The following is an 18,503-nucleotide window of genomic DNA, read 5'->3' on the forward strand; positions in this document are numbered from 1 at the left end:
CAGCAGACGACGTAAAGTCGTTTGGAGTCCCGTTGTTATGGGGGTCCCGAAGAAAGGAACAGATTCGCAGGCCTATCATCTGTAGAGCGAACTAAGCGGCCGAGACTCCAAGTACCTCCAAAGTTATTGTACAGTGTTTTCTTGAAAATTCACACACTCTTTTCTCCAATCACCTGTCAAGGTAATCCTAGCTAGCAAACTAGAATACTATCAGTTAGGTTACTTAAACATAAAGTGTAATAAGTCAAAGCACCAAAGCGAACCAATTAGGTAAACGTTTTAATATGTACAACATAAACCAATTCATTTGTTGAAGATGTTTCTTCGTAAGTTAAGACGTCATTTGTCTTATTGCCGCTAGATAATGCTATACATGATATATATTTGACAAATCATTAGATATGGGATTCGATCTTCATGTTTTCCAAGTTCTCCAATCACATAATTGAGATACTATGAATTGCTTTGAATGTAAACCGTTGTTGTGTGTTCGTTGTTGGTAGATTTGAAGTACATAACATAGAATGAAATTTGATACGCATTTCAACTATTGGGGTTTTTATAGGACTCTTTATTATTTGTCAATGTACTGGTCGATCATTAGATTAGTTCTTCTTGCCCTTCTGCTTTCCATTTTCACGACCCTTTCCATTGTCCTTCTGGGGCTGGTTCTTTCCCTTTCCCATCGGGCTCTCCATACGGCGTTTAGAGTTGTCAGTCTCGTCTTCCATGTCGCCCTTTCCGCCCTTTCCACCCTTTCCACCCTTTCCGCCCTTTCCGCCCATTCGACCAAATCCGCCTTTTCCTTTTCCACCGTTGCTTCCCTCTTGGCTATCGTCCGGTCCATCTTCCGCCGAACCCGAGTCCATCACCTCCTGGCCCTTGCCCTTACCCTTTCCTTCGCCTTTGCCCTTGCCATCTCTCTTCTGCTCAGACTTTGGAGCAGCCAAGGCGACTGCACACAGGACAACGATCAGGAAGAACAGAGTAGCCTTCATTGTTGCAGATTTGGATGGTTGGTCGAGAGTGGCTGGATTTGCTGTACTATTTCGTTGCTCGGACTACTGCTTTTATATCAAGCGACCGGAGTGTTAATGACGAAGGTACATGTGGCCAGTTGTTAAATTTCAATCAAAACCCCGAATTAAATAGTTTAGTGAATAGACTTGATAGAATAGTCTGGAGTGAAAATTAATAGTTCTACGCATTATATTCCTTATATGACCTTCATCGATAAAGAAGGATTGAATTACATTTTACTGGAGAAAGGGAGAGATACGATATACTGCTGATGTTCCTTTCATCGTGACCCTCTCATTAGTTTCGGGGCTCCAAACAACCTTACTTCGTCTGTTGTTAAATTAGCCCAATTTTTCAGGTATCCTCGATGCCCGGGACCCCCAGGAAGTGCTCGGAATCTCGGCCGCTTAGTCCGCTCTACAGATGATAGGCTCGCTAATCTGTTTCTTTCTTCGGGACCCCCATAACAACAGGACTCCAAACGACTTTACTACGTCTGCTGCTAAATTAGTCTGATATTTCATGTATCCTCGACGCTCGGGGCTCCTTGGAGGTGCTCGGAGCCGTTTAGTACGCTCTATGGATTATACGCAAGTCAAATCATGCCAGCCTAATACTGTGATACTAAACAAGATACTAGACTTGAGTGAACCACGTAGTCGAAAATCTAGTCTTCGTCATGGGAAAATCTCCTATTCTCCTATTCTGCTGTTTGGATTCTAAACCATCGCAGCTCTTTCGGTATTGCCTATAAAAATTGATTAGCGATTGTCCTACTCAGAGCGTTAAGTTTTTTCTTTTCTTGTCCAGTGTTTTCTTGAAAATTCACCCACTCTTTTCTCCAATCACCTGTCAAGGTAATCCTAGCTGGCAAACTAGAATACTATCAGTTAAGCTACTTAAAAATAAAGTATAATAAGTCAAAGCACCAAAGCGAACCAATTAGGTAAACGTTTTAATATGTACAACATAAACCAATTCATTTGTTAAAGATGTTTCTTCGTAAGTTAAGACGTCATTTGTCTTATTGCCGCTAGATAATGCTATACATGATATATATTTGACAAATCATTAGACATGGGATTCGATCTTCATGTTTTCCAAGTTCTCCAATCACATAATTGAGATACTATGAATTGCTTTGAATGTAAACCGTTGTTGTGTGTTCGTTGTTGGTAGATTTGAAGTACATAACATAGAATAAAATTTGATACGCATTTCAACTATTGGGGTTTTTATAGGACTCTTTATTATTTGTCAATGTACTGGTCGATCATTAGATTAGTTCTTCTTGCCCTTCTGCTTTCCATTTTCACGACCCTTTCCATTGTCCTTCTGGGGCTGGTTCTTTCCCTTTCCCATCGGGCTCTCCATACGGCGTTTAGAGTTGTCAGTCTCGTCTTCCATGTCGCCCTTTCCGCCCTTTCCACCCTTTCCACCCTTTCCGCCCTTTCCGCCCATTCGACCAAATCCGCCTTTTCCTTTTCCACCGTTGCTTCCCTCTTGGCTATCGTCCGGTCCATCTTCCGCCGAACCCGAGTCCATCACCTCCTGGCCCTTGCCCTTACCCTTTCCTTCGCCTTTGCCCTTGCCATCTCTCTTCTGCTCAGACTTTGGAGCAGCCAAGGCGACTGCACACAGGACAACGATCAGGAAGAACAGAGTAGCCTTCATTGTTGCAGATTTGGATGGTTGGTCGAGAGTGGCTGGATTTGCTGTACTATTCCGTTGCGTGATCTACTGCTTTTATATCAAGCGACCGGAGTGTTAATGACGAAGGTACATGTGGCCAGTTGTTAAATTTCAATCAAAACCCCGAATTAAATAGTTTAGTGAATAGACTTGATAGAATAGTCTGGAGTGAAAATTAATAGTTCTACGCATTATATTCCTTATATGACCTTCATCGATAAAGAAGGATTGAATTACATTTTACTGGAGAAAGGGAGAGATACGATATACTGCTGATGTTCCTTTCTTCGAGGCCCTGCCATTAGTATCTGGGCTCCAAACAACCTTACTTCGTCTGTTGTTAAATTAGCCCAATTTTTCAGGTATCCTCGATGCCCGGGACCCCCAGGAAGTGCTCGGAATCTCGGCCGGTTCGCTCTACAGATGATAGGCCTGCTAATCTGTTCCTTTCTTCGGGACCCCCATAACAACGGGACTCCAAACGACTTTACGTCGTCTGCTGCTAAATTAGTCTGATATTTCATGTATCTTCGACGCTCGGGGCTCCTTGGAGGTGCTCGGAGCCGTTTAGTACGCTCTGTGGATTATACGCAAGTTAAATCATACCGGCCTAATACTGTGATACTAAACAAGATACTAGACTTGAGTGAACCACGTAGTCGAAAATCTAGTCTTCGTCATGGGAAAATCTCCTATTCTCCTATTCTGCTGTTTGGATTCTAAACCATCGCAACACTTCCAATATTGCCTATAAAAATTGCTTAGCCATTGTCCTACTCAGAGCGTTAAGTTTTTTCTTTTCTTGTCCAGTGTTTTCTTGAAAATTCACCCACTCTTTTCTCCAATCACCTGTCAAGGTAATCCTAGCTGGCAAACTAGAATACTATCAGTTAAGCTACTTAAAAATAAAGTATAATAAGTCAAAGCACCAAAGCGAACCAATTAGGTAAACGTTTTAATATGTACAACATAAACCAATTCATTTGTTAAAGATGTTTCTTCGTAAGTTAAGACGTCATTTGTCTTATTGCCGCTAGATAATGCTATACATGATATATATTTGACAAATCATTAGATATGGGATTCGATCTTCATGTTTTCCAAGTTCTCCAATCACATAATTGAGATACTATGAATTGCTTTGAATGTAAACCGTTGTTGTGTGTTCGTTGTTGGTAGATTTGAAGTACATAACATAGAATAAAATTTGATACGCATTTCAGCTATTGGGGTTTTTATAGGACTCTTTATTATTTGTCAATGTACTGGTCGATCATTAGATTAGTTCTTCTTGCCCTTCTGCTTTCCATTTTCACGACCCTTTCCATTGTCCTTCTGGGGCTGGTTCTTTCCCTTTCCCATCGGGCTCTCCATACGGCGTTTAGAGTTGTCAGTCTCGTCTTCCATGTCGCCCTTTCCGCCCTTTCCACCCTTTCCACCCTTTCCGCCCTTTCCGCCCATTCGACCAAATCCGCCTTTTCCTTTTCCACCGTTGCTTCCCTCTTGGCTATCGTCCGGTCCATCTTCCGCCGAACCCGAGTCCATCACCTCCTGGCCCTTGCCCTTACCCTTTCCTTCGCCTTTGCCCTTGCCATCTCTCTTCTGCTCAGACTTTGGAGCAGCCAAGGCGACTGCACACAGGACAACGATCAGGAAGAACAGAGTAGCCTTCATTGTTGCAGATTTGGATGGTTGGTCGAGAGTGGCTGGATTTGCTGTACTATTCCGTTGCGTGATCTACTGCTTTTATATCAAGCGACCGGAGTGTTAATGACGAAGGTACATGTGGCCAGTTGTTAAATTTCAATCAAAACCCCGAATTAAATAGTTTAGTGAATAGACTTGATAGAATAGTCTGGAGTGAAAATTAATAGTTCTACGCATTATATTCCTTATATGACCTTCATCGATAAAGAAGGATTGAATTACATTTTACTGGAGAAAGGGAGAGATACGATATACTGCTGATGTTCCTTTCTTCGAGGCCCTGCCATTAGTATCTGGGCTCCAAACAACCTTACTTCGTCTGTTGTTAAATTAGCCCAATTTTTCAGGTATCCTCGATGCCCGGGACCCCCAGGAAGTGCTCGGAATCTCGGCCGGTTCGCTCTACAGATGATAGGCCTGCTAATCTGTTCCTTTCTTCGGGACCCCCATAACAACGGGACTCCAAACGACTTTACGTCGTCTGCTGCTAAATTAGTCTGATATTTCATGTATCTTCGACGCTCGGGGCTCCTTGGAGGTGCTCGGAGCCGTTTAGTACGCTCTGTGGATTATACGCAAGTTAAATCATACCGGCCTAATACTGTGATACTAAACAAGATACTAGACTTGAGTGAACCACGTAGTCGAAAATCTAGTCTTCGTCATGGGAAAATCTCCTATTCTCCTATTCTGCTGTTTGGATTCTAAACCATCGCAACACTTCCAATATTGCCTATAAAAATTGCTTAGCCATTGTCCTACTCAGAGCGTTATTTTTTTTCTTTTCTTGTCCAGTGTTTTCTTGAAAATTCACCCACTCTTTTCTCCAATCACCTGTCAAGGTAATCCTAGCTGGCAAACTAGAATACTATCAGTTAAGCTACTTAAAAATAAAGTATAATAAGTCAAAGCACCAAAGCGAACCAATTAGGTAAACGTTTTAATATGTACAACATAAACCAATTCATTTGTTAAAGATGTTTCTTCGTAAGTTAAGACGTCATTTGTCTTATTGCCGCTAGATAATGCTATACATGATATATATTTGACAAATCATTAGACATGGGATTCGATCTTCATGTTTTCCAAGTTCTCCAATCACATAATTGAGATACTATGAATTGCTTTGAATGTAAACCGTTGTTGTGTGTTCGTTGTTGGTAGATTTGAAGTACATAACATAGAATAAAATTTGATACGCATTTCAGCTATTGGGGTTTTTATAGGACTCTTTATTATTTGTCAATGTACTGGTCGATCATTAGATTAGTTCTTCTTGCCCTTCTGCTTTCCATTTTCACGACCCTTTCCATTGTCCTTCTGGGGCTGGTTCTTTCCCTTTCCCATCGGGCTCTCCATACGGCGTTTAGAGTTGTCAGTCTCGTCTTCCATGTCGCCCTTTCCGCCCTTTCCACCCTTTCCACCCTTTCCGCCCTTTCCGCCCATTCGACCAAATCCGCCTTTTCCTTTTCCACCGTTGCTTCCCTCTTGGCTATCGTCCGGTCCATCTTCCGCCGAACCCGAGTCCATCACCTCCTGGCCCTTGCCCTTACCCTTTCCTTCGCCTTTGCCCTTGCCATCTCTCTTCTGCTCAGACTTTGGAGCAGCCAAGGCGACTGCACACAGGACAACGATCAGGAAGAACAGAGTAGCCTTCATTGTTGCAGATTTGGATGGTTGGTCGAGAGTGGCTGGATTTGCTGTACTATTTCGTTGCTCGGACTACTGCTTTTATATCAAGCGACCGGAGTGTTAATGACGAAGGTACATGTGGCCAGTTGTTAAATTTCAATCAAAACCCCGAATTAAATAGTTTAGTGAATAGACTTGATAGAATAGTCTGGAGTGAAAATTAATAGTTCTACGCATTATATTCCTTATATGACCTTCATCGATAAAGAAGGATTGAATTACATTTTACTGGAGAAAGGGAGAGATACGATATACTGCTGATGTTCCTTTCTTCGAGGCCCTGCCATTAGTATCTGGGCTCCAAACAACCTTACTTCGTCTGTTGTTAAATTAGCCCAATTTTTCAGGTATCCTCGATGCCCGGGACCCCCAGGAAGTGCTCGGAATCTCGGCCGGTTCGCTCTACAGATGATAGGCCTGCTAATCTGTTCCTTTCTTCGGGACCCCCATAACAACGGGACTCCAAACGACTTTACGTCGTCTGCTGCTAAATTAGTCTGATATTTCATGTATCTTCGACGCTCGGGGCTCCTTGGAGGTGCTCGGAGCCGTTTAGTACGCTCTGTGGATTATACGCAAGTTAAATCATACCGGCCTAATACTGTGATACTAAACAAGATACTAGACTTGAGTGAACCACGTAGTCGAAAATCTAGTCTTCGTCATGGGAAAATCTCCTATTCTCCTATTCTGCTGTTTGGATTCTAAACCATCGCAACACTTCCAATATTGCCTATAAAAATTGCTTAGCCATTGTCCTACTCAGAGCGTTATTTTTTTTCTTTTCCTATCTAGTGTTTTCTTGAAAATTCACCCACTCTTTTCTCCAATCACCTGTCAAGGTAATCCTAGCTAGCAAACTTGAATACTATCAGTTAAGCTACTTAAAAATAAAGTATAATAAGTCAAAGCACCAAAGCGAACCAATTAGGTAAACGTTTTAATATGTACAACATAAACCAATTCATTTGTTGAAGATGTTTCTTCGTAAGTTAAGACGTCATTTGTCTTATTGCCGCTAGATAATGATATACATGATATATATTTGACAAATCATTAGATATGGGATTCGATCTTCATGTTTTCCAAGTTCTCCAATCACATAATTGAGATACTATGAATTGCTTTGAATGTAAACCGTTGTTGTGTGTTCGTTGTTGGTAGATTTGAAGTACATAACATAGAATAAAATTTGATACGCATTTCAACTATTGGGGTTTTTATAGGACTCTTTATTATTTGTCAATGTACTGGTCGATCATTAGATTAGTTCTTCTTGCCCTTCTGCTTTCCATTTTCACGACCCTTTCCATTATCCTTCTGGGGCTGGTTCTTTCCCTTTCCCATCGGGCTCTCCATACGGCGTTTAGAGTTGTCAGTCTCGTCTTCCATGTCGCCCTTTCCGCCCTTTCCACCCTTTCCACCCTTTCCGCCCTTTCCGCCCATTCGACCAAATCCGCCTTTTCCTTTTCCACCGTTGCTTCCCTCTTGGCTACCGTCCGGTCCATCTTCCGCCGAACCCGAGTCCATCACCTCCTGGCCCTTGCCCTTACCCTTTCCTTCGCCTTTGCCCTTGCCATCTCTCTTCTGCTCAGACTTTGGAGTAGCCAAGGCGACTGCACACAGGACAACGATCAGGAAGAACAGAGTAGCCTTCATTGTTGCAGATTTGGATGGTTGGTCGAGAGTGGCTGGATTTGCTGTACTATTTCGTTGCTCGGACTACTGCTTTTATATCAAGCGACCGGAGTGTTAATGACGAAGGTACATGTGGCCAGTTGTTAAATTTCAATCAAAACCCCGAATTAAATAGTTTAGTGAATAGACTTGATAGAATAGTCTGGAGTGAAAATTAATAGTTCTACGCATTATATTCCTTATATGACCTTCATCGATAAAGAAGGATTGAATTACATTTTACTGGAGAAAGGGAGAGATACGATATACTGCTGATGTTCCTTTCATCGTGACCCTCTCATTAGTTTCGGGGCTCCAAACAACCTTACTTCGTCTGTTGTTAAATTAGCCCAATTTTTCAGGTATCCTCGATGCCCGGGACCCCCAGGAAGTGCTCGGAATCTCGGCCGCTTAGTCCGCTCTACAGATGATAGGCTCGCTAATCTGTTTCTTTCTTCGGGACCCCCATAACAACGGGACTCCAAACGACTTTACGTCGTCTGCTGCTAAATTAGTCTGATATTTCATGTATCCTCGACGCTCGGGGCTCCTTGGAGGTGCTCGGAGCCGTTTAGTACGCTCTATGGATTATACGCAAGTCAAATCATGCCAGCCTAATACTGTGATACTAAACAAGATACTAGACTTGAGTGAACCACGTAGTCGAAAATCTAGTCTTCGTCATGGGAAAATCTCCTATTCTCCTATTCTGCTGTTTGGATTCTAAACCATCGCAGCTCTTTCGGTATTGCCTATAAAAATTGATTAGCGATTGTCCTACTCAGAGCGTTAAGTTTTTTCTTTTCTTGTCCAGTGTTTTCTTGAAAATTCACCCACTCTTTTCTCCAATCACCTGTCAAGGTAATCCTAGCTGGCAAACTAGAATACTATCAGTTAAGCTACTTAAAAATAAAGTATAATAAGTCAAAGCACCAAAGCGAACCAATTAGGTAAACGTTTTAATATGTACAACATAAACCAATTCATTTGTTGAAGATGTTTCTTCGTAAGTTAAGACGTCATTTGTCTTATTGCCGCTAGATAATGATATACATGATATATATTTGACAAATCATTAGATATGGGATTCGATCTTCATGTTTTCCAAGTTCTCCAATCACATAATTGAGATACTATGAATTGCTTTGAATGTAAACCGTTGTTGTGTGTTCGTTGTTGGTAGATTTGAAGTACATAACATAGAATGAAATTTGATACGCATTTCAACTATTGGGGTTTTTATAGGACTCTTTATTATTTGTCAATGTACTGGTCGATCATTAGATTAGTTCTTCTTGCCCTTCTGCTTTCCATTTTCACGACCCTTTCCATTGTCCTTCTGGGGCTGGTTCTTTCCCTTTCCCATCGGGCTCTCCATACGGCGTTTAGAGTTGTCAGTCTCGTCTTCCATGTCGCCCTTTCCGCCCTTTCCACCCTTTCCGCCCTTTCCGCCCATTCGACCAAATCCGCCTTTTCCTTTTCCACCGTTGCTTCCCTCTTGGCTATCGTCCGGTCCATCTTCCGCCGAACCCGAGTCCATCACCTCCTGGCCCTTGCCCTTACCCTTTCCTTCGCCTTTGCCCTTGCCATCTCTCTTCTGCTCAGACTTTGGAGCAGCCAAGGCGACTGCACACAGGACAACGATCAGGAAGAACAGAGTAGCCTTCATTGTTGCAGATTTGGATGGTTGGTCGAGAGTGGCTGGATTTGCTGTACTATTTCGTTGCTCGGACTACTGTTTTTATATCAAGCGACCGGAGTGTTAATGACGAAGGTACATGTGGCCAGTTGTTAAATTTCAATCAAAAACCCGAATTAAATAATTTCTTGAGTGAAAATTAATAGTTCTTCGCATTATATTCCTTATATGACCTTCATAAATAAAGTGGAGTTAAGCTACATTAAATCGATTCAAAATTGCATCTCTGCCAGCCTTCTATTAAATATGTTTAAAATATTGTTTATATCTTTTTTCAATGGAATGTTCTTCTTCTTGGCATAATGACTTACTCGCTCATGCTTGCCGTTTCTGACTTACTAGACGTAATTTATCATGTAGCCGGAGAGTCGATCCTTGGTACGGGGCAACGGGTCCGGAAGGGATATAGTCCCGGTCCTGTCGTGTGGAATCGGCGCCGCTACCGAATACAGCATTGGGCCGCTCCCAATGATCTTATACGTCATTAGAGACCATAACGATACAGTGTTCTTGGCCTGATGTAGGAATTATTCAGATCGTCACCAATCAGACTCGGTCGGTGCGGATGACCAGAGAAAGCCATTCAAGCTAGTTGTTCGGTATCTTTTTATTGACATGCATAGACCATCGGATGCTTAGGAGACTATTTCGAAGCGCAATAGCAAGGTTTTGTGTCACAAATGCTTTAAAGATATTTTCATTCGCTTTAGTCGACAATATTGTTATGACTGGCACACGGAAAGATAAAAAGAAATCAACCTTATTAAAACGATTATCATAACTTTATCCTCTCTAGATTTTTTTTTAAATTGTAGTAAACTTTTTGCATTACCATACAAGTTTTACATCATCAAGGTGTACCTTTCGTGCCAAATCAGGGGATCCGAGGGAACACTTGGATCTATCATCCATATCTCGACAAGTACTGCTTAGAGCCTGGTAATTATTTATTGGCATTATTACAAGTTTGAAATGTTAATTTGAAGAGATACAGTGATCGCCTTAAACCTACGAGTCTTGTGCCATTGTCCAAAACAAGGAGTATTTTTATGATCCTTGTTTGCATAATACAGTATGATCAGTACCAGTTTACTACTCGAGATCTATTTTCGGCTTCAGCGACAGTGAATAAAATACCAACATAATTTCGACAGATATGGTATTATTTTATTTTCATACTTTCAGTTCAGTTTCCATTGGCGGTGCTCAGTTCTTGCCCTTGCCCTTTCCGTTCTCCTTGCCCTTGCCACCATTCTGGGCATGTGCCCGACCAGCCTCAGCACGGGAAGCAGCGTCACCCTTCTCCTGGCCCTTGCCCTTTCCCTTGCCCACACCAACATGGGATCCATCCTCAGCTCCAGCAGTGGCACTCTCCTTGCCTTTGCCCTTGCCTTGTCCCTTGCCATGTTGCTCGTTACCATGGGCCGAAATCGCCACGACGCACAGAACGACGACCAGGAAGAACAGAGTAACCTTCATTGTAACTGGTTGGGTACGTTAGTACGAGTTGGTTGGTTCCAAAGCAAGCTGCTTGCTTATTATGCTCCAAATTGTGGAATGAAAGTGATAGAAGTTCCTTCGTTTGGTTGATTTTTATAGTGCTGTGAAACGGCCTCAGAGTCATTATATTTCGATTAGAGTTTGAACTCTGTTCGTTCTTGCAGAGTGGGGATAATTTTCGTTTGAAAATGATTATTAATGAATTGTAATTGAGCACGTAACGAATCAGGGTTAATATAAAAGACCAATTTGTGAACTAGAGACCCAGTTTATCGCACGAATTCCGTGCTATCTAATCGAACCACAATGGGGACTATACAGGTCGTTGCATTGCAGTTATTGCTAATATCGATGGTTTTGGCCGTACCTAGCCTCGGGATGGAAGAATCAAACGAACATCAATCGAAGGACAGCTCCACTGAAACTTCTGGCCGACGTAATAAGCGATCATTGGAAACACCTCCCAGCATGAAAATCCAGTATACACCCAAATCTCAAACTACTGATGCCATACCTGCTCCAAACGGAGTAATGACGAAAACACCAATAGGACAGGTGAATGTTGCTGCAATAATGAAGAACACCGTTGGTCCTACCCGGTACAAAGTGCTTACAGATTTAAAAAAGAATAGTCCCGTTTCCATACGGTTGGGAGATTCTGCTGCACAGCCGGCGTTTTGGTCACTACCGGTAGAAACTGTGAAACCTCCAACCAGTAACGGGAAGGATCATTCCCTTCCGAGCAAAAAAACTCATAGTAGCCCAGGAAAAGGGAAGAAAAAAGGGCATGAAAAGAATGGGAAATCAAAAGGAAAAGGCAATGGAAAGCATCGTGGAGATGAGAAGGAAAATGAAAATGATAGCTCGGGCCACATGTAGTATGACAAATTGGAAACAAATGAATGCGTGTATACACTACAACCTGGGTCTGTCTGTACATTGTCGATGGGGTACGAGTAACATTTAATATATTATTGTTTCTGTTTTGAAGCAGCCGTTGATTACTATCAATCACTCGTCTGTGCTAATCTGCGGTAATTGCCTGTTGACCGTTGCAACCGTAGTGTTATCAACATGACGCGAGCATCATTGAAACTGTCCTACCATGAAACCGTTGGGATCGGTCAGTTAGGGTTTAAATTGAAAATTAAAGTTAGTTTTAATCGCAAAAAACTGAGTCAAGCGAGAAAAGCACAAAACAGAATAAAAACTCTACTACAACGCTTTTAATCAAGAATTTGTGCTACAGAAAAATAGAGCAAAGAAACTCTGCGCTTAATTACTGATGTCTTCTTGCTGGGTGATCAGCTTCGATCATCAACAGATCATGCATTATGCAAACAGTTATAAAGCATGAGTCATTCACAAGGGCGTAGAACGATAGGAAATGGTTTAACTTGCTTAAAAGTGAATGATAATTTGCGTTGCTTGGGTAGGTAGAATAACAGAAACGTAACGAACCATGCCACTAGCTAATTACCCATATCGTGCCCAATGTTATACACTGGGGGGTTTCGGAAGCTCAGCCCAAAACCAAACGGAACACATTATCACCTAACAACGGTGGTATACGTGACACGTGTGCGAGATGGTGTTAACGCATCGTCCGATGTTATTGAACCAGCCTGCAGTGCGATGAAACTGACGGGATGTACACGAGACCGAGGTGGTAAATTGAATTATTAACAACAGACATTATCAAGTGGGCGATAGGGGATGCCCACCACAGGGTGACACCGTCAGTCACCGTTTTCTTGAGACCAATTCCCTTGTCCTCTTTTGATGATTTTGAACAGTGCATAGGCATTGTTGGAGCTTAATTGTAATCCTCAATATGTTTGATTATGTGGTTTGGGTCATAAAACAACGTATTGCATAACTTTAGGCGTGGAGCATCATTGACATAATTTATGAGAGTAGTTTCAAGACTATTACTACATTTGTTTAAGATGACTTACATATGAAACAAAGCGTGGTTCCATTAGCTTGGCTCATGGATGACTTGATTCAGTTTTGTTATAAACACAGAGCATTGCTCTGGCAACTCTAGTATCTGATACGTTCTGGCATGTCAATTTAAGCTTAGTGAGGGGTAAATCTATGACAAACATTTAAAATAAAATGTTTAAGACACAAAATATATGAACCACCCAGTGCCAACGCAGTTCGCTTATACGTACCGTATCAATTTAGCGATGTCTGACGGTCAAGTTTACGGACGGCGCAGATGTGCTTCAGTGGCAGTATAGCAAACCGTTGACCGGAAGCATGTCTTTTTGATGCAGCACTTTTGATCGTATGGGTAGTATTTTCTGTCAGCAAATTATTATTCACCGCACTACACTAGATTTGTCTTCACACTAACACTTGTTTGTGCTACCAAACGCTAGAGCGTTACTTCACGATGACTACAATCGTACGCTGTGGACGGAAGGTGATGTATAAGATTACAACGGTCATCGGTAAACGATGGATATAACTTCTTAAAGCAAATAAAAAAACTACAATAACAAAAATTTAGCTTTTCCGTTGTGGTGTTTCTTTGGCATTTGGATTAGTTCACTACTGCTGAGCGGAACAGTGGCAGGCACGGTGTGGCTCACAGCGCTGCAGCAAACAGCGCGTGCGATGACGCACAATCTGAGGGTAACATATGAGATGCGAGACGAGATGGTGGCTTTGTCCATGAATGTCGGTGGGGGGGGGGGGAGGGGGAGGTTTGAGCACAATTTTCGCGATTTCACTCCATGACCTCCTCCTCGCAGTGGGCCTCGAGAATGAAGGCATTGGGGTCGAACGGAACAGCCGTAAGCGCACTGTTGGTGTTTTCGTTTCCATTTCGGTGTGCAAAAATAAAGAAATATTACGCAAACAGGCGCTTTTAGAAAGGAAGCTTCTTATCCAGCTTAGGGGTTTGAATTACCTAGCGGATCTAGCGGCAACCGTGGGCGAGGGAAGATGGGGGGAGTTTGGTTGGAATGTGAGCGGTGTGCTTGAAGAAATGGTCACTGGCGGGGGTTTCTTTTTGGAAATAGAATCACAAACACCTACGCTATGGATAGCGCTATGGGGTTGATGGTGGGCAGTTAGTGCCGGATGCACTCTAAGCACTGCGAAGCAGCACTGACCATCAACTGTAGGTGTGTGAGGTGCTGATAATAATACACCCTACGGATGCCTCTAAACCAATAAAAAAAAAAACAGACACATGTCACTGTTGCAATCAGCACTTATATCCACTTCCTCGTACAGCACAGGTGGTGTGTTGTTTACCACAGTTTGCAGGTTACTTCACACGCTATGATTTTCACCACAATGTTGCGAAAACTGCAACAACAAAAAAAAAAGCCACTAATGAAACGCTAACACTACACCTTCGTACAAGTGCGGCACACCATGTTGGGACAGCCTTTTTGAGGTTAGTGCGCGCGATCGAACGCGCTCGATGAGGTAGAAAGGTACGCACAGCATTGAACGGTCTACTATTGCGATGCGTCTTCAATGCCGTTCTTTGCACACCACCCATTTGCTTGTTGTTTGCAGCCACATATACCGCAGGTGCGAGTACGCGTATCGCTCGCTTCGCCCCGGATGTGAGTCGGCGCATGTGTTGCGTTCGGCGGTAACAGGTGAGATCATTGCGCTATCGGCATCATCATCTCACAAACGCCACTTCACATTCACACTGGTTGCGTGTGGTGCTTCGCGATGTTATTTTTAACCACTGGCCCACAACCCATTCACCCACTGTGCTCTTATGCTCAGAGAAATTGGTGTGCTCACCGGCGGGTGTGTACGTGCCCATCCCTCCCCCATCGAGGGTTGTGAGGCACGGGACAAATTTAATAAACACTTTGCGAATTGAACTCTTTCCCTGTTGGCGAAGAAAAAACCAACAAATGACCGAGCGCTAGACCGAGCAAATGGAACTGCGCGAAATTCACGTAACGTTTGAAACGAACAGACAAAAAACGACTAACAAACCACCCTCGGCAGCTTTTACTTTTCTCCCTATTTGTTTCACTTTCCTCGATCGGTTTTTAGCTCGTTGGAACAAAAAAAATGGTCCTCAAACACTTCACACACTCACACACACACACACACACTGAAGACCATCAACCGTTGATTAGGTTTCACCCGATGGGTCCGTCGGATCGATTTTCCCTTCGATCGCATCCAAAACGGCCCCGCTACCGTTCGTTCGCTAACAGCCACTCGGGTGGAAAGATCGGATCGGAAAACACGCACACGCAATGGACACCATCCACGATATCCGTGGAAAATGGTCCAACCCGCGGGGGGAGACGAGGATCCGGTGGAAAAACTCACACTTTCGGGTTCTCCGACCCAACCGGCTTTCTTTAATTTCTAATGCGGTAACCGCGAGAGGGAGAAAAAGAGAAATGCGGAGAGATCGAGCGAGCGAGAGCGCAAATGATTAGGGGCCAAAAGAAAAACAAAATCAAACCTTCGACTAGGTGTAAGCTAAAACACACAACGCGGCCTGCTGCGACGAGTGCCGCGAACGAAATGATGGTGGCAATGGGTATTGGTCGCTGCCGTAGTTGCGGTTCTAATTGCTGTTACTGTTGCCCGCGATGCGTTCGCGCGTATTCGCTGGGTGAGTTGCTTTTTTTTTTGTTGGATTTGGTTGATTTGGTTTGTCATGCACACCCCACACAGCCAGCTGGTTGAGCACAGTGAGACGCGTTCAGTACGGCAGAGCGACCAAAAGGGCTTATCTATAAAATGGTGTCTATGGGAAATGGAGAGTATATGCTATGGCTATGGTGAATTTATGATGCTCTGGGGCTTCAGGGAGAAAGATATTGTCATTAAATTTGCTGCCTAATGTCAATCAACTCGGAATGATAATGGCGTTTACTTATATAAACAGCAATAATCAATTGAGGGTCTTGAATTTTAAACAAATATCCCGGCCTTCTGGTTCTGTTATTTTCTCCATTAAGGTATCTTTATCTATGCAAAGTATATCCTAAAGTTAGGATATCTTCCAAACGTTTGTCTATGGTCACTCTGCTTGTTATACGATTGATGCAACTGTTGGGCAGTACAGATGACTGATCACATCTATTTTGATGCGTCTTTGTGGCAGATTTTGGGGAATAAAATTCAGATTTGAGAAATCAGAAAACATCTGTAGAGCGAGATATTTCTTTATTATGTCGTGATACACAATGCCGGACAGTAGTGCTGGAGACGATTCGATGTACCACCGATTGAGCCGGAAATTTTGCAAGATTTTGGTATGTAAAAGTTTACTGAGTTTGAAGATTGTGCGTTCTTTCTTAGGTTGGGTCTTTTGTGTCTTGAAAGGTTTGAGTATTTTTTCGTAAATGTATCGTACTTACTCTTCACAATTGATTATCACTTATTTTTACACAGGTTAATTGGAAAAAGTGAATAAAATTTATGTGCAATTTCTTCACTGCATAAGCGTTTAGAAGTGTATTGCATAACTCATTGACGTCACGAACAATATAGCCCAGAAGTATGCAATCCGTTTTGCTAATTACTAAATTTCTTTCGGTTAGTATCAACATTATTCATAAGTGGCCAAATAAGGTTTTCGTGTGGGTAGTCGTTTTTTCCACGGTTTGAAATATGATTTTTCAAATGAAATGAACATTTCATAATTTGTCAATGGTGCTTGCCATGCCAAATGTTTTCGCGGTAACTGCTGCGCTGTAGGTCGCGATGTCAAAGCTAGATGGCATGACACCCAACGTTCTGGGAATTGTTACGAACCGTACCCCATGAAACTTCTGGTCAAACTCCTGGCGTTAAAATGAGTCCGTCCCTTGCGTTACTACGATTCTGCTTTAGCGTTTTCTTCCACAAAAGGTAGCTTTGGTACGAAGGGAACGAACTACGTGGGGCTTCGTTCATTATACTTCGCGTGCTTATTTGCGGAAGTCGGCAAGTGTGCGGCTCCACTTCTGTTCCGGTCGTGCGGGGCGTGTGCTGGCGCGGGTTTGTCCCACAATGGTTGTGTAAAGGTACCTGTTGGTTCTTGTGAGATGACCGATATTACAACGAGATTGAGATCAATTAGCGAGCACGAGCAGCGACCGAGGTCCGTGAGTGTGGTTGGCAATTTTAAAACACCCCGCTGAAGGATTGAAAGTTCGTTCGCCTTGGAATGTGGGTCAGTTTTCATTCAATTAGAAAGCACCACCGAGATTTGTCGTTTGGATTGGTATTTTTGAGCGAAAACGTCGTGAACGGTTGCAATCGAACGTGACATAATATCGCTAACCACATCCACCGTTCGTAACGCTAATCGGATAGTAGTTTATATTTTGGTGTGTCGTTGTGCCTGGCCGATGGGGAGTAGGAATTCATCACTGTCTGCCAGAAGTGCCAGTAGTGCCATCAAGACCTATATCAGCGACGCGACATCGTTAATTGGATTGCTGGGAATACAACAACCTGAGTCTGAGGGGCTTAATGCCACCATTCGGCTGCTTATATTTTATTCTACGTCCCATGCTAATGTCCGTACCATTATTGCCCTTCCTCTTCGGTGAAATGTGTATTTGTTTTGATGAGCTTTAAATTAAGGTAGAAACATACACACGGCACTCACATGCCTGTTTTCCGGCGGTTCTTTCCCATTGGTCGAAATAAACGTGAGGGTAAACGATTGACGCTAAAGCCAGGGAGCCAGGTGATACATTTCACGCTTATTAAAGAAATGGAGAGTATAAAACCTGGCGCTCAGAGGCATGATCGCGTGATAAAATGGCAGCTTAGCGTGACCATCGGCGTGTGCAGCGGAGCGTGCAGGAAAATTTGCAAACCATCCAACACGATCACGGGGTTGGCTTTTGACGGTGATGGCGAACAAGGGGGAACGGGGGAGGGTGGCATGGCCATGTGCTTGCGTTATACCATGTACCGAACGCAACTGTTTCGATTTCGCGGCTCAATTAGCGATCCGGAATGTGATCACGGTGCTGGCTTTCGAACCGGTTGGCATGAAAATGGGATTTAAATGAGCAGACACGAGAAAAATGCTTCTTAACACAATCGTGTTGCAAATCAATTAAATTTACCCTGAGATATGTTATGATGTTTGAGGTTGGTGATGGATGTCTTGGGTTAATTTTTTTTATTCATTATTACTGGTGTATGGATGTTTTTGTATGTTATTAAAACGTTTAGTATAGTGTTGATAATTTGTTATGGGTAGTCTGATTTTAGAGGAAAGGTAATAAAAAACATATTTTATATGCATTCAGTGTGTTAATTATTTTTTAATAACTGATAAATCTCGAATCTGAAAGTTCGAGATTTGTTTCTTCGTTGGAATTTAAAGATTGTTTGTGTAGTAATGTTTGTGTTGTGTTGTTGTGTTGAAGGGAGTTTAAATTTAAGTTGAAGGGAGTGTGTGCAATATAATCGTGTTCTTCCTAGGGGTGACCCGGAAGGTGTATGTGCTAGTGGCGCCGGTGTTTCACACGACAGGATTTGTACAACATCTCATCCGAAT

The 18,503-nt window shown here is 42.8% G+C and overlaps 4 protein-coding genes across 4 annotated transcripts; all 4 read right to left on the reverse strand.

Moving 5' to 3' along the window:
• Positions 1-605: 605 nt before the first annotated feature.
• On the reverse strand, positions 606-998 carry LOC128717974 (protein qua-1-like). The gene has a single exon (XM_053811649.1). The coding sequence runs from the start codon at positions 996-998 to the stop codon at positions 606-608; it is 393 nt and encodes a 130-aa protein (XP_053667624.1).
• Positions 999-2,301: 1,303 nt separating this feature from the next.
• On the reverse strand, positions 2,302-2,694 carry LOC128717975 (protein qua-1-like). Its single transcript, XM_053811650.1, has one exon. It carries the CDS (start codon positions 2,692-2,694, stop codon positions 2,302-2,304), a length of 393 nt encoding a protein of 130 aa, XP_053667625.1.
• A 1,299-nt stretch (positions 2,695-3,993) lies between these two features.
• Positions 3,994-4,386, reverse strand: LOC128717976 (protein qua-1-like). Its single transcript, XM_053811651.1, has one exon. It carries the CDS (start codon positions 4,384-4,386, stop codon positions 3,994-3,996), a length of 393 nt encoding a protein of 130 aa, XP_053667626.1.
• Positions 4,387-5,685: 1,299 nt separating this feature from the next.
• On the reverse strand, positions 5,686-6,078 carry LOC128717977 (protein qua-1-like). Its single transcript, XM_053811653.1, has one exon. It carries the CDS (start codon positions 6,076-6,078, stop codon positions 5,686-5,688), a length of 393 nt encoding a protein of 130 aa, XP_053667628.1.
• Positions 6,079-18,503: the final 12,425 nt, after the last annotated feature.

This window comes from Anopheles marshallii, chromosome 2 (genome assembly GCF_943734725.1).
Source record: "Anopheles marshallii chromosome 2, idAnoMarsDA_429_01, whole genome shotgun sequence".
NCBI lineage: Eukaryota > Metazoa > Arthropoda > Insecta > Diptera > Culicidae > Anopheles > Anopheles marshallii.

Coding starts and splice junctions, on each gene's coding strand:
- LOC128717977 (XM_053811653.1), bottom strand. CDS start 6,078: ATGAAGGCTACTCTGTTCTTCCTGATCGTTGTCCTGTGTGCAGTCGCC.
- LOC128717975 (XM_053811650.1), bottom strand. CDS start 2,694: ATGAAGGCTACTCTGTTCTTCCTGATCGTTGTCCTGTGTGCAGTCGCC.
- LOC128717974 (XM_053811649.1), bottom strand. CDS start 998: ATGAAGGCTACTCTGTTCTTCCTGATCGTTGTCCTGTGTGCAGTCGCC.
- LOC128717976 (XM_053811651.1), bottom strand. CDS start 4,386: ATGAAGGCTACTCTGTTCTTCCTGATCGTTGTCCTGTGTGCAGTCGCC.